General features: G+C 62.7%; 1 protein-coding gene across 1 annotated transcript in view; it reads left to right on the forward strand.

Annotated features, from left to right (window-relative positions):
- The window catches only part of CCDC187 (coiled-coil domain containing 187), a 35,909-nt gene extending 21,288 nt beyond the window's left edge, over positions 1-14,621 (forward strand). The window contains 12 exon segments of the mRNA XM_047698866.1: positions 1,863-1,940; positions 2,769-2,912; positions 2,915-2,966; positions 3,927-4,019; positions 5,183-5,216; positions 5,218-5,325; positions 6,233-6,369; positions 8,729-8,892; positions 9,285-9,418; positions 9,766-9,878; positions 10,403-10,479; positions 10,940-14,621. Coding sequence (XP_047554822.1) covers positions 1,863-1,940; positions 2,769-2,912; positions 2,915-2,966; positions 3,927-4,019; positions 5,183-5,216; positions 5,218-5,325; positions 6,233-6,369; positions 8,729-8,892; positions 9,285-9,418; positions 9,766-9,878; positions 10,403-10,479; positions 10,940-12,696 — 2,891 coding nt within the window. The 3' untranslated portion in view covers positions 12,697-14,621.
- The last annotated feature ends 5,825 nt before the right edge of the window (positions 14,622-20,446 follow it).

A 20,446-nucleotide genomic window follows, 5' to 3' on the forward strand; every position in this document is an offset into this window, starting at 1 on the left:
TCATCTTTGCCGAACGTAGACGTCCAGGTGGATGTTTTTCCTCCCGGCTGACACGCTGCCCGTCCTCCATTGCCTTGTTGGCAACGAGAAAGCTTGGGTCAGGCTTTCTGGGATCAGGCTCTTCTCCCACGCAGGAGGCACCTTTCATCTCCGGCTGCCTCTCCCGCTTTCCTCTTCGTTACGGGCTATGACGGGTTAGGGTGAAACTTCTCTGTCTCTTGTGCTCAGGGCGTGTTTGAACTTGTACCTGCTGGTGTGCTGTACTCATTTTGTTTCGGAATGTCCGGCCACACTCACTCCCGTGTCCTCACCTCGCCTCCACTCACCTAGGTGTTTCGCCACCTTTGGTTCTTTCTATGTGCTTGCTTTTCCTCCTTTTTTTTCTTCTGTGTTTCCTTCCGGAGAGTTCCGACTGCTGTGCCTTCAAGTTCATCCCCTCTTTCCTCTGCGGCGTCCGATCTGTCACTAATCCCACTCAGCGTCTTTTTTCTTCTCATGCATTTGGGCTTCGTCTCTAAAGGTTCCATCTGGGCACTTTTTATATCATCCCTGATTCTACTTGACTCTTTAAACATAGGAATGCAGTTATAAATGCTTCTAAAGTCCTTCTCTGGCTCATTCCACCATCTAGTTCGGTCTCAGCTGATGGATCACTCTCGTTATGGGCCGTGCTTTCTTGCTTCTTCACATGCCTGCTGGACACTTTGCATTTTACCCTGTTGGGAGCTACAGTTGTGTGCTGCCACACAAGGTGGTGAGCTTTGTTCAGGAATGCAGTCCCTTGGACGTTGTCGATCTTTCCAGGTGTTGCCATGATAATTGCCAGGAGCTGTGAGGCAGGGCTCAGTCTGCGACCAAGGCAGAACCTTCCGTGAACTTTGCCCTAAGACCCCTAGATCATGAGGTTCTCCAGTCTGGCTAGTGAAGACATGTGCGATTCTAGGCCTTCTGCTCCTTCCCGTGCTTCTCTCCCCAGCATGGTAACTTCCTCATATGGTTCCCACCGAAAGCTCATGGGAAACACTCCAAATCTCCAGGTTCTCCCTGTGTGGCTCTCTCCTCTCTGGTCCTTCTTTCATGAGTTTAGCTGCCTGGGTCTCTCCAGATTTCAGCTCATCTCCTCTCCTCGTGAAGTCTGCAAGGCTCTGCCTCAGTTTCCCCTCCATACACTGCAGCCTAGAACATTCTCAAGGCAGTAAGCTGTGACAGTCAGGGGTCTCACCCGTTTTCTGTCTCTCAGAGATCACTCGTGCTTTATTGCCTGATGTCCGGTGTCTGGAAAATTGTTCTTTCGTATATGTGTGTGAACATTTATGTATGTGTACGTGCATATACTTATGTCACTTTTTGTTTTATTGCATTTTAAAGTATATTTAGTGGGATGATAGATCACAATTCCAATCCCTTTTGCTCTCTTGGTGGGAAACACAAGTCCTCAAACGAACATTTTAAAACTATAGAGTCCTTTCTGCATCCCAGCCAGCACCGAGGGACAGCGAGCAGTGCTCGGGGCCAAGAGCCCGCTCAGGCTCAGATTTGGGCTCTGTCACCCCACCTGCTTGGTGCTGGACCTCATGGTGTCACTCTGTCCTTGGGGCCTCAGTGGTCTCCCTCTGTGGAAGTGAAAGCTGCAGGACTAAGTCCTCCCTGAGGCTCCTCTACCTTGGGGCCGGTCTTTTGTACATCAGTGGGTTCACACACTACCTCACATTGGGACAAAGAGATGGTTAAATTCTCCTGGTGTGAAGCTGTGTGTGGGGGGGTACTAAACTACCCCAGACATCCTACTTGAGAGGCCCTCCTGGAGAACAGGGCCCTGGAACCCCTGCATGACCCAAACACCCTGTGTTTTCTGTCCTCAGAGCCCAGACAGGAAGTGAGAGCAGACCAAGCTCCCTCCCAGCGGCCCCTGGCCAGGCCCGACCCTCCGGTCAGCCCCACCACCAGGTACAGGAAGCTGTGTGCTGGGGAGGGGTTCAGGGGAGCCACTGGCAGCAGCTTTTTTTTTTTTTTCGGAAGGAGAAAGTGGGGAGAGAGCATGCGCAAGCCGGGGGGGGGGGCAGGGGGGAGAGGAGCAGAGGGGGAGGGAGAAACAGGCTCCCTGCTGAGCAAGGAGCCCCATGTGGGGCTGGACCCCAGGATGCTGGGATCACGATCCCAGCGAGAGCAGACGCTTCAGTAAGCCCCCCAGGGGCCCCTGGCAGCAGCTTGTAGACTCAGATCCTCCCGCTGACTGCCTGGAGCCATCAGGCGCTGAGGCCCACCTCACCTAGAGCCTGCACCCAGGGTGTCTCCTCTGCAGATTCTGGGCTGGGGAGGCAAGCCCCCGGCAACCAGCATCACCCACCCTCCCAACTGACATCCACCCAGGCCCCGTCCTCGTGCCTGCGGCGGTAGGTGAGAGCAGGCATTTCGACAAAGTGCTTCAGGCAGGGCTGGTCCCCACTTTCAGGCAGCACATTTCAGGGCAGGTGGCCCAGTCTTTCCCTGACCCTCTTGGGCACAAAGAGTGCTCAGCTGGATCAGGTCTGAGGATGAGCCCAAGATGATGAGGATCCCGCCCTGCCCTTGGGCGCTCACAGCCGGGAAGGGGTCACTCCGCTTCAGGAAAGGAGGCACGATAGGGCGCGGGGGGGTTGGGGTTGGTGGGAGTTGGGAGGAGTGAGGCGGCAGTCCGGGAGGGCTTCTTGGAGGCGGTGCCCTCCCCTGGGCGGGGCAACGCTCCAACCCAGCGAGGCTGGTCCCGGAGTGGCCTGCTCGCTCTGCCCCACCACAGTGGAGCCTGGCGGGGCCCTGGAAAGCCAACGTCGCGGGAAGCCCCGGCCACTTCACGCTCCAGATGCTCGAGCTGAGCCTGCGGGAGGAGGAGCTGCGAGCGCAGCACCAGACCGCGCTGCTGCGCCTGCGCGAGAAGCGCTGGAGGAAAGGATGCGCGCTGAGCTGGCCTGGTTGGAGCAGCAGCGAGGGTGAGCGCATGCTCAGTCCCTCCCCACCCTCTCGGGCCCGCCCCCCGACGCCGGGCCCCGCCCCGAGCTCACGAGCCGGGGCGGACCCGGTGGCTGGGGTGCAAGACTGCGCCAGTCCCAGTCGTGAGGGTGTTCGCGGGAGGTTAGCGAAGCCCGTGAGGCACCGGGAACAAACGCCCGAACCCGCGCGCGGTGCCGCCTTCCCCGGGAGCCGCGGCCGGTCCTGCCGTCTAGTCGAGCGGCGCTCGCGGCTGCTGACGGCGTTCGGACACGCGGCCCGTCGGGAGAACCTTCCTGCGCCCCTCCTACGCCGCCGCCCGCAGGGGCGCGCCCGGCTCCGCACACCCCCTGCAGCCGGCGGCCGGGCCTCGAGCCGCCTCCCGCCGTGCGCCCTCACCCCCGAGCTGGCAGGGAGACGCCTGCAGAGTAGATGCCTGCGGGTGGGCCGTGTCCATGAGGACGGACGCCCCGGTACCGTGTCCTTGAGGACGGATGCTCTGAATCCGCTGTCCGCTGGCCAGGCCATGTCCGTGACGACGGACGCCCCAATGCCGCCGTCCGTGAGGACGGACGCACCGATACCGACGCATGTTCCCTCTCTGGCTTCTGAAAAGTACACCCCAGTGAAGGGCTTCCCAGGCTGTGGGTCCATGACGTGCCCCTCCCCAAAGGACCCTCTGGGCGGCTGGAGCTCCAGGGTGCAAGCATTGCCCTCCCTGCATCCGTCAAGCCTGAAAGTAGTCATGAAGCATAGGTGGGAAGAGTGACAGCTTGGGCTGGGCCCCCAGGTCTCCTGGGTTCCCCAGCCTGTCAGAACCTGTGGCAGGGGCCATCCCGGGTCCACCTGGCTGGCCAGGGGCTGGCCGTGTCTGCAGTTTTCCACATCCGCTTGCTGGATGCGAGGTGGGCAGCGCGAGGTGGCAGCGCGAGGTGGGCAGAGGGTCCTGCCTCCTCCCTCAGGTGTCTGGGTCGCAAGGGGAGCGCCGCGGTGCTGGCAGTCTTGGCAGAGAGGCAGAAGCAGGCCCTCAGCAGCCTGAGCAGGAGCAGGTAAGGGCCAGCTCAGCCCCAGGGGTGGGTGGGCAGCCGGCACCAACTCGGTCCTGCCACCCTCCGGGCTGGCTCGCGAGCACTCTGCAGCACCCGTGATAGTTCCCTGCCATCAGCACCCTCCCGGGGAGCTCTGGACCCTGTGGTGTGAGGGGAGCGTCCAGGGCCCAGGGGGGGGCAGCGTGGCCTCCATCCTGCCCCCTGTGGCCTCCTGCAGCCTCGCCAACGGGAGAATGACAGCTGTGTCTGCTGCGGGGGCTACAGGGGCCTTAGCACGGCCGGCACCACCCAGGAGGATTGTGCACGACCGCAGAGGGGCTCACTAGCTGCTCCGAGCCCAGTGTCCCGGGGCCACTCTGTGGTGGGACCAGTGTTAGCCCCCCTTATGCAGATGGAGAAACTGAGGCTCAGTGTAGGGGGCTTGCTCAGGGACCCGCAGAGGGGCGGTGAGGGGTGATGCTAGGTTGACAGAAACCCTCCCCCCAGATAGCCTGTAAGGGCCAGAATTCCAGGCAGAGGGGCCAACGGGAGGGGACCTAGACAGATAAATGCAGGGCACAGACACCATGACCGTGAGCTGTGAAGGCAGCTTAGAAGGGGCTCGAGTTATGACATGCAATGCAGTGGTGAACCAGGCAGTCTGAGCCCTGACTACTGAGGCTTGAGCAAGGGGCCCAGCTCTTGGGAACCTTGAGAAGGAACATAGCTCTTCTCACCTATAAAAGATGCCACCATCTGGGGAGGGTGTGCAGAGACCAAGCACATGCTCTGGGCAAGGTGGCTCTGCCGAACGGCGTCCCTCCACCTGCGGACAGTGCAACGAAGGGACAAGTCCAGGGGGTGGGGCAGCGCCCAGAACCTGGAGAGAGGGAGGGCTATGTGGGGGAGGGCAGAAGTGCAGCCAGCCTGTCCCGACCCATGTTGGGGGGCCCAGGGAACAATACCCTACCTTTCCTCCTGCCTCCTGCCAAGCCTCCTGTTTGCCAAACCCAAGGGTGGCCAACATGCTGAGCAGGGATGAGGAACGCACCTGGAGGGGCTCAGGGAAGGCCCCTCGGGAGCCGGGATGCCCCCCAGACTCCCTCTTCCCCGCTCATCAGTCTAATCCTGTGGGTCTCTCTCTGCGCGGCTGGGGTTTTGCTGACTTCTCCTCTGGCTGGTTCAGAGAGAATCCGGTGCCTGCAGAACGCTCACCGGTTCTCGGCACGAGGAGAGGAAGCTGCTTCTGCAGCACCAGAGGGACATCCTGTCCCTGCGGACGGCCGTGGCACAGCTGCAGCAGGAGCTCGAGGCCCGGACCGGGCTGCCTCAGGTGGGCGCACTCCCCAGGCTGGACGCTTGTCACCTGCCACCCGGTTGCTCTGGGGGACAGTGCAGGAGCCCCGTCATACAACTCGACCCAGAGCGGGGAGGGCCTGGAGAGGTCTAATGGGACAGCAGGAGGCAGTCGCCTCCTGCGGGGACCAAGGAGGTTTCCTGGATACCACCGCCCTGGTCAGGCTCTCCAGGGGGAGCCAGACTCCCCGCCCCCCACCATAGTAGGGGAAGGTGCTCCAGGCTCGGGTGAGAGGCCCTGTGGGAAGGAGGGGGTTAGACTAGAGCTGGGGATGGGACTGGGGCTGGTGGCTGCTGAGGCAAGAAGGAAGGGTGGCCTGGGCTCCTAGGGGGACAGCCCCTTGGGGAATGCCAAGCAGCAAAGGTGTCCTTGCTCCAACTCCCCGTCCCCACCAGCTGTCGCATGGAGGGGTCGTGTGGACACTAAGCGGGGCGGCCGTCCCCAGCCTCAGTGTATCCTCCGTTGAGATGGGGATGCTGACGGCCTCACTGGCAGGGTGAGGATGGGAAGGACTGGGTTCTGCGGGGTGAGCAGCGGGTGGTGTGTGCCCTGCCTAGGCCGGCCTGCAGGACAGGTGATCTGGGACTGCCCGTTGCCAGAGCGTGGCCTTGAGTGTGGGTACCGGTGACCCGGCGCAGCCTCGGAATCCCAGGATTCCAAGGAATCCCAGCCCTGGGCTTTACGTGTGCACCTGCCTGGGGGCAGTTGGCTCCGACGTGGGCAGCTGGGAGGTTAGAGCCGCCTGTCTCCGCCGGCGGAGAGCACCAGCTTCAGCACCGCAGCGCGGGCAGCCAGCGGCCCCGCGCACGCAGCCTGCCCCCTGCATTGCCTGAGAGCAGGTGACAAGTTGTGTTTCACACCGCTCTCCGGGGCTGTTTCTCAGAGGTCCGGCCCCAAAGTCAAGACCGCTCAGATGGAGGGGCCGGCACAGGGCTCCCTGTGCCCGTCAACACCACGTAGGCCTGGCGACCCCACCAGCCCCAGCCCCCGGAGAAGCTCCGAGAGCCCACGCGCCCAACTGTGAGTTGTCAGCGGCACTCCTGGTCTCCACGCTCACCATTAAAGCTTTTCCTGTGCCGAGTGGCCCCGGTGCTCATGGCTGCTGGGCCCTGCACGTCTCAGCCCTGCTGGTGGGGAGGGGGCGGCCCTGGGGACCCCGAGGGGACCCTGCTCCAGCTGGCTGGCCCATGGGGATGTGGGCAGAGGCCAGCGCGGCCCTGGGGTCCGGTGGGAGGAACACAGCAGAGGAGCACAGCGCTGGCTCACTCCTAGCTGGCTGCTGGCTAGAGTGTGGCCCTGGGGTGCCCTCCCTTCTCTGAGCCTGGCTCCTCCTCTGTGAAAGGGGACAGGGCTGCCACTATCCCTTGGCTACATGGGGTGCAGGGAGACAAAACAACTAGACAGGCTTGCTGGGGGGCAGCAGGTGGCCCCTGCGTGCCCCCCCCCCCCCCCAGCAGCCAGGAGCCTCCTCCAAGGCTGGCTCAGGGCTTTCCTACCAGCTGTGACGGCTGGGCCTTCTCTCACAGGCCTGGCCACGTGGCTGCTGGCCTCGTTTTGCGGCAAAAGGGCCTCTCCTGGCCGATGAGAGGGGCGCTGTCCTGAGAGGGTAGAGGGGGGAGTCCGATGACCAGGACCCCGACCCAGAGTCCTGTGGGAGAAAGCGAGCTGCTTTTCCCATCACGACTGTCCTACATCCCTTCCCTTCTGCCTTAATAAAATGGCCCCAGAGCTGTCGGCCCACCAGCCAGACTCTAATCCCAGCAAGCTGGGGGAGAGGACACAGGAGGCAGCCTCTACCCCGGGAAGGGCTCGCTGCCCCCACCAGGAGCAGCCTTCACAGGGACCCCCGCCTGCCTGCCTCCAGGACCCTTTGCCTGCCTCCACGCAAGGGGGTCCTGGCCCGCTCAGCTGCCCGGCCACAAGCCCCGCTTGCCCTCCCCGTGAGAGGGCTTTGCAAATAAATCTCAGCGTGGACCGATCTACCCTTCACGTTGCCTTCGATGGCCAGGCCCGGGGATCTCGAAAGACGCTGCCAGGCCCACTGTCCCCTCTGGGTCCCAGGGAGCCGGGTTGGGAAGGCTGGGTGGGTGGGGCCTGAGTACTGCAGGGACCAGCCCTCCTCCGAGGGGGCGAGGCCTCCCTTGATTTCTCATGACACCAGCGAGGCACTAGTCACCATCGGAAAGTTAGGGAACAGAGAAGCTGTGTACCCGGAAGGAAAAATCTCAAATTTCTCATAACCCTCCCTCCCTCACTGAGAGAGACCTTTGATTTTTTGCGGGAGGTCAGGCCACGCGGAGAACAGGAACTTATTTTCTTGGCTCCAGCAAGAGGAGCTCAGCGGGGCTGGGGCTGGGTGAGGGCCCAGGTGCACCCTTGAGCTGGGGTCCCCCGGGGCCACTCCCTGCGCTGCTCAGTGCCAGCCCCACCCCCTGCTCCTGGCCTGAGACCCTGGGTGTGGCAAGGGGGTGGGCAGGATGATAAGCCTTTAAAGGGCAAGGGGGCTCCCATTCCAGGTTATTTAGCTGGTCCTGTCCCCAAGGCAGTGCTGAGGGGTGGGTGATGGGCTCAGGCGCAGCCCCCTTGCTCTGTGCTCAGCGTCCTTGCTCCTGGGGCCGGGCAGGGGCCTGCGTCCGGGACACCCCAGAGTGGACAGCTGCCTCCCAGGCCTTGTCCCAGAGAAGTCAGAGCTCCAGTCCCTGAGCGGTCCCCTCCTTCAAGGCCCAAGATTACAGGCTTTAGGATGGCCCTGGGACCCCACTCCCTGTTCACGCCCCCGATGTGGGTGACCCCACTGCGGGGAGACGCTGGCCAGGGGAGGGCAGCAAGCTGTACCTGGTCGTCGTGTGCGCCTCGGGAGAGAGGGAGGAGAAACGAGGCAGGCCGAGCCTGAGAGAGAGAGGCAGCTGCGGCCCAGCCGGGCTCCCCACCAGCACTGACCTTCGCGCCAGGCCCTTGCCCCCAGCTGCCTCCTTGAGGCTGCGACGATGGGGGAGGGGGGCTCTTGATGTCCGTCCATGTGCCCCGAGCACGGCAGCGGGTCTGAATGTGTGGCATCTGGGCCTCCCAGAGCACAGGGGAGCCCAGTGGCCGGTCTCCCCTGTGCTGGGGACAGATGCCTCCCTCCCATCACGCCGCAGAACCGTGGCTATGCCCTGTTAGCCCCCAGCCATGGTCCCATCTGGGGGTAACGGCCTGGTGGGCAGGGCCCAGGCCCTGTCTTCCCTCACCCGTGTGCTGACCACTCAGCCACTGTCCACAACTGTGCCCTGGACACATGCCGTCCTGGCTTGTGGAGTGTCCCAGTTAGGATTCGTCACCTGGGGAGGGCACAGCCCTGACAGGCAGTCACAGACCCTCTCCACTCACTGCCTTGTAGCCTTCCCACTGGGCAGGAGGACGGGACACACCCCAAGGCCACTTCAGCTGCAGACAGTCATCGACCGCCTCCAAGACCTGTGTGGGGAGAGGACATGCCTGTGGCCAGTGGCTGGCCTGACGCTGGGGGCCCACTGGTAGAGAGCCAGATCCCTGTGGACCAAGGTAACCAGATAAGGCAGCAGCGGCCGAGGACTAACGGTCACTCTGTCCAGGGGGCCCTGGCCACTTGGGGCAGCACCAGACAGACCTGCATCCTGGCAAGCCTTGCCCGAGCTGTGCCACAGGGCCGTCCTCCACCTCCCTCTGGGTGCAGGGGCCTGCTGGCAGGAGGGTCCCCTGCACACACACCTCCACCACCATTTCCGGGCAGAGGGGAGGGCGAGGGGTGCTTCTCCCTGTCCTCAGTCTCCCCCTCTATAGGAGGGGAGGCCAGGTCAAGGGTGGGCCCATTTTCTGAGGCTGATTGTTCCATGTGGCTTCAGAATTCCTGGACACCGTGCCGTCCACACCCTGCGTTCCGCGCCCATCGGTGCTCACGGTCCCTTTGCTCACAGGAGACCCCCCGCCCAACCCCCGCCCTTTGTCGTCGATGGAGAGGACGCAGCCTCTGACAGAACGCCGTGGGCAGAAACTCCAGGGCCAGCACTCCCTGGGCAGAAGGAGTCCCTGCAGCCCCCCAGAAGCCAGCGTGAGTCGAGGCTTGGCCCTGCACCCTCTGTGGGGTAGAGTGGGGGCCTGGCCTTGCTTGGTCGGGCTCTACTGTGTGGCTTTGGATGGGACGGGTCACCCTGTCCACCAGATGAGGGCGTGGATGTTTGGGGCCTGTTTGGCCCTTCCCAGGTGGATTTGTCCATTGAGGGGGTGTTTGGAGCCCGCGGGGGGTATCTGGTAAGTGGGGGTCTCCAGGGTCGTCTTTAAGGGGGCGGTCTTTGTTCATTCCCATAGTCACAGGAGCGTGCTGGGGGGGAATCCACCGCTGAGGGGCCAGCACCGATGCCATGCGGTGGGGGCGGTCTCTCTCCAACATGCTCCCAGCAGGTGGCTGAAGGCATCATAAGCCCGGCAGGGTCGGAACCAGAGCTGGATTTTGCCGACAGCCCCAAGGAGGAGCCCTACCAGATGGAAAGCCGGGCGTCAGGGGGACAGAGGTGTGCGGTTTGCAGGGCTGCCTTGGGCCGGCAGGACTCTCAGGCAGGAGTCGGGACCCGGGGCATGGAGATGACTGTCCTCTCCTCCAGAGAACCTCATTCCCTCCGGGCACCCCTCGTCCTGGCCTGGGCCCCCTGGGCGCCCCCAGCCCTCCCCATGCTGTCTGGAGCCTGACCCCCTCTGTGGAAACAAAGACGTCCGCTGGCGAATCAGCCCCAGGTCCAGTGGTAGGGGCGGTAGGAGGGGCCCTTCTGGGGAACACGTGTCTCTGAGCTTCTCAGATGGCAACATCCCCAGAGACCTGACGCTGCAGGGACAGGCCAGAACCTGTAAACACAGGGCCCCTTACCCCCACCCGGGGAGTCCTGTGCCCTGGCGGTCCCTTCCTATTGGGGCAGATGCCTGGCAGGCCGTCTATCAAGCTCGAGCTGTCCCGCAGAGGCCCTGAGCCGTGAGGAGGAGGCTGGGGGAATGGGACCTTCTCCGGGGAGCCCCCGGGACACCCCCAAAACTGTGCCTGCAGGATGGAGACCTGTTGGCAGGAGGACCCCCACGACCCCTTCTCTCGGCCGGAAGCCGCCCCATGGACTGCTGCTCCAGGTGATCCCCCCACAAAGGCCCCACCTTGCACAAGGGACAAGGAATCCCCACTTCAGGGTCGTCTAAGACCAGCTTCTCAGTCAGAGCCAGGTTTCTCCCAGAGCCCCACAAGGGAGCCCTGCCTGCCCCCACCCTCCGGACACGGGCCCTTGTAGGGCAGGCGAGGGAGAACCCTGTCCAGAGCGTCTGGGCCTCAAGGAAGCCCGCCAGCGCGGGTGCAGCCTCCCCGGGGGCCTTACACACAGCAGCTCCCAGGCCAGACCCGCCCAGACGTGACTCCCTCCCGTGCGGGTGGGTGGAGAGTGGGGGGCTCAGCCACACGGGCGCTGTGGACATTTTTTCTGCCTGTCAGGGCGTTTCTGGTTTTGGGCCACTGGCTTGGGGCCCGTGGCTTGTGGGCTGCGGCCCGCATAAGCATAAGGACTGTGGGCCTCACCCCCAAACGCCCCTCTCTCTGCAGCTCCTGCGTCCTCCAGCCCGCGTGCGGGCAGCCCCCTGGGGCTGGGTCCCGAGTCCGAGTCCGAGTCAGCTCCCCGGACCTGTGCCGGGTCCCGTGCCGCCTCCCCCCTGAGCGGGCTGTCTTGCTGTTCTCTCCAGGACTTTCAGAAGGCGTCTGCCATGCTGGTGCAGCTTTCCGAGAGCTCCGTCTCCCTCTCGGACTGGGAAGCTGGGGACCCCACTGATGCAGACCCTGGCTGGTCTAGGGAGCTCTCACCTCAAGACTCCTGGGGCGTCCACTGGGGCGGGGAGCGGGTGGCCTGGGAGAGGCTGGAGGGCAACAGGACCGGTCCCCAGGGCGGCTCCCCCATGGACGCAGGGGGTCCAGAGCCCAGGGGAGGCCTCGTGCAGGCGGGCCGGCTGCTGCCTCTCCCGGATGCCCCTTCTGGGAGGTCAGGGTCAGAGCTGTCAGAGGCACCCAGCAAGGTCTGGGATGAGGAGAACCTGCTGGGGCCAGGCCCTGGTGCTGACCCAGGCTCAGGGCGCCACTCCCCTGCAGGAGGCTCAGCTCACCTGGAAGGTGGCAGGGCGCCCTGCTCTATACCTCCTTCCCTGGGCCTTGGGGAGGGGCAGGAAGCTTCCAGAACCAGCGGGAGCCTGATCAGTGGATTAAATACAGAAAGAGGCAAACAGGTGTCACCGGAGGCTGCCTTCCCACCACTCCCATCCACAGCCTCTCCCTCCCGTGACTTAGACCTGCCCCTTTCCTCTCCCTCCGGGTCCCTGGCATCCGGAGGGGTGGAGTTTGGTGAAGCGGGAGACACTGGGGCTCTACAAGCCTCGGCTGGCTGCCCAGAGGGGCCTGGGGACACTGACCTGAGTCCGTCCAACCACAGGAAACCTCAACAGGCCTGGTCTGAGCCTGAGGTCCCCGTGAGTCCGCAGGCTCCTCCTGGGGACCCTGGTGGTCTGGTAGCCCAGACACCCGAGGGCTGGGCACCTGGGCATAGGGGGAGGGGACACTCCCCTGCCCCAGAGGAAGCCTGCCCTACCCTGGCCAGCGGGGTCTTGCCCGAGATCCTGTCCCCCGTGGACGATGTGCTGTCCTATGGCAGTGCTGACCTTCCGTCCTCCACCCACAGGGACACCAGCCTCCCTCCTTGGCCTCCCACCCTCCCAGCAGAGCTGCACTCAGGAGACTTCCCTCCCCCACCTGAAGACGCCATGTCTCCTGGGGGCTCACCGGGCCCCCCCGGGGAGGATGCCTCCATTAGAACTGGGGAGTTGCCCTCCTTGTCTGAGGAGGTCCTGCCTGAGCCACTGTTCCCGGGGCCCCAAGAGTCAGGGCTCTGCCTGGGGGCGGGCAGACAGGGTGGAAGCCTTGGGGAAAAATTGGGTGAATCGTGTTCTGATGGGGGAGCTGAGGCTGTGGGCAGCCAGTGGTCTGAGCCAGCTTGCTGCCTAGGATCCTCCTTGTTGTGGGGGGATGGTGGTGCTGTGGGGGAGCTCCCAAGGCTGCCAGCGCAGCCCCCAACCCCATCCAGAGTGGCCTTCATGGCCAGGGAGGGTCTGCCCATGTTGTTGTCAGCCGGAGGTACGGGGCCGTCTGGCACCGGGCACAGTGACCCGGATCCTGCTTTGGGCGCGGGCTCCCACGCAGATGTACCTGGTGGGGAGAGAGCCGAGGTGGTGGACTTGGTGTCCAGCCAGCTCACCAGAAGGATCCTGTGCGACACGCTTGCTGTGCTCTCGGAGCTGGCCCAGCCGGCCGCCCGCTGATGGAGAAGCAGCTGTGTCCCCACGGCTGACCCGGCATGTCCCCAAGACTGATGAGACTCCTGAGGAGACAGGACAGGGCCTGCGGTGACACACACCTGTGACATTGCTGTGTCACTGTGCCTATGCATGCCCGTGTGTGTGGGAGGCTCCGGAAGCCTGGACCACTGAGGGCAGAGCTGCCGTTCAGAATAGCCACCTGCCGTCGGCCGTGCAGGTGGTCCTCTGACGCTGGGCGGGGGACTGGGCACTGGCGTGACATCCCGTGCAGTGGGCTCTGTTCTTCCGGGCTTTGGGTCCACGGCTTCCATCAGGCCCCAAAAGGGTCACTGCTGCGCAGTTCAAGAGGCGGGAAGCTGAAAGGTTGTGTGGGGCGTGTCCGAAGGCTGGCTGGCCCAGGACAGATGCGGAAGTCACACCCATTTGAGAGAGAACATTCTGGAGGAGCCGGGAAGGGGAGCAGCTCTGAGGCGGAACCAGGCGCCAGCCCAAGCTGACCGCCCGCCAGCACGGAGAGCCTTCCGCAAAGGCCACGGGAGAGAGCACTGTTCTGGGGATGTGGGAAGCCCGGGTGGAGGTGGGCAGGGGGCACATCTGTGCAGGCTCATTCCCTCAGCTCTGTGGCCCTGGGAGGCCCAGACCTGCATGTAGGCCAGCCCAGCTGTGTGGATTAGAGAAGTAGCCCACTCAAGGGCCAAAGGTCACGGGCCAAAGTTTGGCCTGTCCTCTGGGGGTAGGTGGGCCCAGGCCTACGTGAGCCCTCAGGACACCTTCTGGAAGACACAAGAGCCCGTTCCCTGGTGGCCATCTACCATGGAATGAGCCCTCGGGGACACCAGCAGTCTTCCGGGTAAGGGCGGGGTGCTGACCCCTCAGGCCTTGGCTCCTTCCATCCAGGGCCTCACACTTCTCAGCTTTCGGAGAGGAACTCATCCCCTCGACAGCATTTATGGACCCCTGGGAAGACCCAGACCTTCGTGACTTGTAGTTTAGGTAGGACACAGGTAGTTTAGCCCTGAGGTTGGCCCGTGCCCTCCACCTTCTGGCTCCGGCAAGCTGCTTCCTCCAGGCAGCCCTCCACCAGGCCCCAGCTCAGGGGCAGCCACGTGTCTGGGCCGGCTGCTGGCCAGACCCACCTTTGTCACAGGCTGGCTCGTCCTGGCTCGGGGCTCGGGTAGGCACAGCTAAGACACCTCACGCGCTCCTGCTTTCGCCCGGGAGAGGCTTGGACCGGGGTGGGGGTGTTCGCGCTCTGTAGACACATTTCCAAACGGCTTCTGAGCTACAGCTTTTTTATTGATTTCCTTCTAGTTTTCTGAACAAATTAGTCTGTAATTTTTTATTTTTCTCTATTTATTGCTGACCCTTTTGGATTTACGAGGCTATCTGAGAGGAATTATGTATCTCACACACACACGTTTGGCTACCATGGTAATAAATCTCTTGCGTCAAAACCCTGCAGATTTGCCCCCTTTCTGGTGGCCGTGGGTGGGGCGGCTGCGCTCCCAGCCAGACCCTCCTGAGCGACCTTCCCCAGTGCCGGTGGCCCCGCACCCACGACGGCCCTGCGCTCTGCGGGAACTTTGTCCAGCTCAGCCCCGGGGAAGGTGTCTGACGCCCTCAGTCTCCCCCGACCCGGCGAATGCAGAGCGCGACTCTGGCGTTCAGGTCCATGGAGCCGGCAAAATTCCACACCGAGACTGTGGCCGCCAGGGCCTCACGCCTTGGCTCCAATCCCTGACAATCTCTTGGGCCGATAAATCCTGATACCGGCCTCCAGAGAAGTCATTTTCTTTCATAGAAAACGATTATTTCTCAGTTAAAGCCCACATTTAATTTTCCAGTGACCTGTCTCTTTCAGCTGTCCTGCTTTGCCGTCCCCTTCTGCTTTTGTAAAATGCCCCCGGAGGCACCTTCAGCGCTTCAAACCCCAAATCACCAGACCAGCTTTATAGGGCCTTTTGATCCCTTACCCTGAGTGGCCGACACAGCCGTTCCTATAAAACACAGCCGGGAGGGGCGCCTGGGTGGCTCAGTGGGTTAAGCCTCTGCCTTCGGCTCAGGTCATGATTCCAGGGTCCTGGGATCGAGTCCCGCATCGGGCTCCCTGCTCAGCGGGGAGCCTGCTTCCCCCTCAATCTCTGCCTACTTTTGATCTCTGTCTGTCAAATAAATAAATATCTTAAAAAAAAAAAAACCCACCACCGAAGGTCAGGAGGGCAGGTATGGGGCAGCGGCAGCTATGCACCCCCAGGGGAACACAGCATTGCCCATCTGGATAGTGCCATCCTGTGCCCAGGGCACGTAGCCCCCCAGAGTCTGCCTGGACCATGTTCTCCAACTGTCAGCTGAGCGCCCGAGCAAATCCAGCTGAGATCAGACCTGTCTGTGCCCTGTGCCCAGTCCCCAGGCAGCATCCGGGCCCCAGAAGAAGGTCTGCAAGTCCCCATGGCCTACCCTCTGCCAGGCATTGATGCCAAGCTGCTCTCCACCATTTGTCCCCTAGCACAGGCCGTCCCATGTCCCCGTGAGCGCAGCTGGGAGCAGGTGGTAGACTTTGCAAAATGTGCCGACAGGTTTGGCACACAAGGACAGGATCATGGGCACACGTGCAGCTCCCTTGCACCCGTGGCCCTCCCTCCGGTGGCCACATCCACCCAAGCCATAAGATGACCCAGCGGGGCTGCTGTGACGCTCAGAGCCCATCCTAAATGCTGCTCTCCACCTCTTCCTGGGGGTATGGCAGGGATCCTGTCCCCACAGGTCCACCTTCCAGGCCCTCCCTCCTCAAGGTATCCTTGTGAGGACACACGGGACTGAACCCGCCCCACCCCCTGCCCCAGCCAGGCTCCGTTCCTGGCATGTGGCATTGGTCTGGAATAGTCGTCCTTCTAGAAGGTTTCTGAGGAATGGACGGTGTTCCCGAGCAGCTCCGTGGGGACACCAAACACCAGCTGGACGGCAGGGCCTGCTCCGGAGCCCGGGCTGCAGTTGGATCCCTCCCTTGGCCCCATGCAGAGCCTGCCCTGTCTGTGGGGCACAGGAAAGGCTCAGCGGCTCTGCCCTCCGGGGCTCGTGCCTATCCAGCCGCACAGGCTAGCGTGGCTCAGCCCTGGGAGCAGGGAAGGAGCTGCGCCTTTGCCAGCCCCTCCTGAACCTCAGGGTGCCCAGGTTGGAGACCGCACCGTCGAATTTGTGCCATGTGCCCTGAACTACAGTACCTGGGCCCCTGAGCCTCAGTTTCCCCCTCTGTAAACAGAAACACCATCCCTCACCGTATCTGCTCCACAGTGCGGGTGTCCCCACCGTTGGATGCCTGTGGTCGCAGCGCGTCATCCTGTCGGAGGGTCAGACAATCACCCTGGGCTGCTCATGTTCCTTCCTTAGCAGCACAGTCGCCGGGGCCCGCGCTCCTGTGGAGGGCAGCGCCTCTCTCGGGGCAGGGCGGTGCCAGGGTGGGGGCATGGGGCTTGGAGCAGGGCCTGGAAGGCCAACAGGAGCAGCAATGCTGCCGGTTTCTCGGATTCTAAGGTGCACCCCCCATACCTCGTTTCGATGCTTCTGAGCTTGGCTGCACTCCACACTCAACATGTGCGTTTCCAGGTGCAGCGTCTCCGTGCTGGGCGAAGCGGGTGCCACAGCTGGCTCGATGTCACCCAGCCTGTATGGGGTGAAGTGTCACCCGCCCATGCGGACTGGCCGCCAGCGGGGCTCACAGGGTCAGCAGCACGAGCCTGCCTTGTCCCCGTGTGGCGGGTGACCCCCTGCCCCCTGCCTGATGAGATCTGAGGGAAAGGAATCCCCACAGCAGGAAGGGGGGTTTGGCCAGTGCTCTCTGGGACTGGGGCTGGCGGAGCAGGTGCTGGCCGCCTGCCGGCCAAGGAGGGAACAGGAGAACCCCAAGGCTGTTCGGTGGGGCCAGCACGTACCCCACTGCCCCAGAGTGCTGCCCCAGAGCACCCTGCTCTGGCTCCCTTGCCACCTGGACAGGGACACGCAGGCCCCGGGGTAGAGCAGTGACAGTGGGATTTGCACCTGCGGAAGAGAGGGGCACCGTCCCTCCAGGCGGCTCTCGGTGTCTCCCCAGAATTCCTATGTTGAACATTAACCCCCCAGTGTGCTGGTGCTGGGAAGCAGTTTCGGGAGGTGGTGGGGGTTTGATGGGGTCATGCAGCCGGGGCCCTGTGAGAAGAGGCCCCAGAGAGCTCTCTCTCCCTCGGTTCACAGGGGCACCTAGAAGAAAGGCCCCAGGAGGACGCGGCAGGAAGGCGGCCAGCAGTTCACAAACCCAGGAGTGGGCCTCACGGGAAGCTGACCCGTGGACCCCTATCTGGAACGTCCAGCCTCCTGAACTGTGGGAAACCAATGTCTGTCGTTCAGGAAATGCCTGGTCTGAGCGGGCCAAAACAGCATCCTAGGTCAAATTCCTCCTGGGAGTGGGGTGCAGGCGTGCATGGCGGCCTGCAGGAGCCCGGCCAGCCTGTCTTTGCCAGCCCGATGACCAGCCTCCTGGTCTGTTTGCGGCACTGTCGTCTTGTGGCTTCGTGGCTGTGCCTCCCAGGTGAAGGTCTAACAGGTCACAGGTGAACAGGGCAGAGGCAGGGGGCATGGGAGGCCCAAAGGAGGCTGAGCTCCACCCCGAGGGTAGCAGGGGCTCCCATGGGCCCCAGCAGAGGAGGAGGGACCCATGGAAGCACAAGAGGCAGACAGGGGCTCCCTTAGGACGTCGGTGCAGCCCCCTCTGTGGAGAGGGGCTGAGCTGGGGAGATTCAGGGGTGTAGGGACTGGGTGCCTCAGTGGCTGGCTTTCGCCTTCCCTTTCCCTCCCTGGGTTCCACTAAGCACACCCTGGCTCTCCCCAACCTGTTCCCTACTGGGCGGGGCTCTCCCTCCTGCCTGCAGCCCTCCTACCCACTCCCAGATCTCCACTCCCCTTCCCAGAAGGTCTCCTGGGAAGAGCCATCGATCAGGTCCTCATGGATCGCTCCTTCTCTCCTTCGGCCTTTCCATAAACCGTCCCCTCTGTCCTCCTGGCCTCCTGTGGTGACCTGCACCAGCCCTACCTACCCTCAGAGCCCCACACCCCCAGAGCCCACCGGTGGCCTGGCACCTCCCTCAGATGCGGAAACAAGCTCGGGCTTCCACCTCACCCCGACTCCGCCCCCCATGTTCTTCACCAGTCCGCAGCTCAGTCCGCAGTTACTTCCTCCTTCCAGCTGCTCTGGCCAAAACCCTGTAGGAGGACATGACCTGTCTGTCTACATCTGGGTTTGATTCACCATGTGTCTTACCTTCAAGATGTTCCCAAAGTCCGACCCCATCACTGGCACTGCCATGTGCCACCATGAGTCCCACCATCCCTTGGGGAGCTGTGATGGCCCGCCACGGGCTTCCTGCTTCCCCTTGCCCCTCCTATATGGCAGCCAGAAGAGCAGACCCACATCCCTACTCAAAATCCTCTGATGGCCACACGACTTTCAGAGCTGGGGCCCTCATCTATAGTCCAGCTAGTAAGGGCCCACCCAGAGCTCCTCTCCGCTGGTTCTCTGGTTCCCTCCCTTCCCTGGCTCACTCTGCTCCAGCTGTTCTCCCAACATGCTTGGTCCTTCTACCTCAGGGCCTTTGCACATGCTCTCCCTCTGCCTGGGCTGCAGAAGAGCCAAGAGGCCTGAAGCATAAGGCTCTGACCAGGCCAGTGACTGCCACTGACTCACGTCTGCTCTGTGACCCACTTCCTCTCTTCTCTATTTCAGTCCCACAGTCCAGAGAAAATGTGGATATGCATAACAGTTACAAATAACAATTAAAAACCAGGTCTCCTGTTGAAGTAAGCAAAAAGGCATAGTGATAGGAGTTGAGGAGTCGATAGGTCATCAGGGAGCTGGAGTGAGCAAGGTCGTACCAAGCATCTGCAGGTCAGGCTCTATATGCCGAAAACTGGACAAGCAGCCACTGGGCAAAGAACCCATGAAGGGACCTAAAGCAGACACAGAACGTTGAAAATACAGTGTGGAAGGCTGAACCACGGGCCCGTGGTTACTCTTAAGGACACATTTGTCACCCATCTACATATATATATTTTTTATTTACTTGAGAGAGATCGAGAGAGAGAGAGAGCACAGAGAGGTGGAAGCAGGCTCTCTGCTGAGCGGGGAGCCTGACACGGGGCTCGATCTCAGGACCCCAGGACGGTGACCTGAGCTGAAGGCAGACACTTAACCACTGAGCCCCCCAGGCTCCCCTTGCTCAGGCTACCTCTGACATTAGGAAAAGTTACAAAGATCTCCTCGCGGACCCGAGGACAACCTCCTGAGGACAGCTACCACCATCTTCCACACTAGGTGAGGCACCTCGGGGAGCTCCCCCAGGAGACCCAACTTGCATGGCCCGCTCTGCTGCCCACGTCCTGTTAAGGGTCAGGAATATTCCCCCTCCATAGGAGATGAACTTCTAACAGATCTGAAGCTTCTTTTCAGGAAAAACGCAGCCCTTTCCTCGATGCCAGAAAAGTAATGACTATTAGTCTTTCTCGGTCATTCACAGCTTTAGGTGCCGTCTTGCTTCTCTTTGCTGCGGGATTACACGCAGCGCCTCCCTAGAGTGGGAACCTATCAGAGGCCCTGGTTATGCTGCTCCTGCATTTCCTATACAGACTTATTTATTTATTTGGAGCGCATGGGCACCAGCTGGGGGAAGGGCGGAGGGAGAGAGTATCTCAAGCAGACTCCCGAACTGCGGAGCCCACCACCCTGAGATCACGACCTGAGCCAAACCAAGAGTCAGATGCCCGACTGACTAAGCCCCTCCGGCACCCCCGCTCCTTTCTTCTCACAGCTTCAGCCCTGTGGGCTACCTTGGCCTTGGGCCCACTGAACTCATCGGTTGGGCACCCACCAGCACCTGTATTTGGGAGCAGAAGGGCAGCCTTAAGCCCGTTAAGTGTGTGGTGGTGCGCAGCCCACACCCATCCGCACTCCACACTGCTGGCCGTGTGTGCGCCGTCCCCACCAGCCACCTGCAGGCTGACCGGCCAATTCAAAGGAGTGGGCCAGCGCAGGCCAACCTGTCATTCCACTGGAGGGTCCATGCCCGCCGCTGCTTGAGCGACTACTCCAGGCTCTCCAGGTCTGCGGTGGGGATCCCCTCATTCAGGGAACCCCCTCCTTGGGTCAACGTGTGGCTCTTGACCAGCAAGGCCCCCGGCTGCCTCCAAGCACACGGCTCCCCCGGACCAAGGCGGAGCCCTCTGGTCACCGCGGAAGCACGACACATCGGGGCACATCGGGGCAGACACGCGGGCCCGCGTTTCTCTGGCCGTGGGGACACAGAGCGCTGAGCCGCGGGTCCCGGGAAGCGAGGACCGGGCGCCTTGGCCCTACACAAGGAGGTCCCCAGGCCGGCTGGGGGGAGCGGTCGGCGGTCAGCGGCCCTGCCCCCGGGAGCCCGCGGCTCCCCTCCCGCCGCGCGCGCGGACCGGCGGCGGGGACGCGGCCCCCCGCGCGGCCCAGACTGAGATGCCCCGGAAACCGAGCTCAGGACAGCGGACGCCCAAGTCCAGGCGGGGCCCTTCGGGACTGAGTTTCCGGCCAGAAGACGGTGCGGTGAGGCCCGCACCTCGGACACGGAACCTTTTCAGTCGCTAAACCCGGCGACCCTGCAGGGTGCGGGGCGGGGCGCACGCTCGGGGGCGGGGCCGGGCGCGCGCGGCGCACGTGACGCCGGTTGCCAGGGTGAAAGGTCAGGCGCGCCGCGGC

This window comes from Lutra lutra, chromosome 13 (genome assembly GCF_902655055.1).
Source record: "Lutra lutra chromosome 13, mLutLut1.2, whole genome shotgun sequence".
Classification (NCBI taxonomy): domain Eukaryota; kingdom Metazoa; phylum Chordata; class Mammalia; order Carnivora; family Mustelidae; genus Lutra; species Lutra lutra.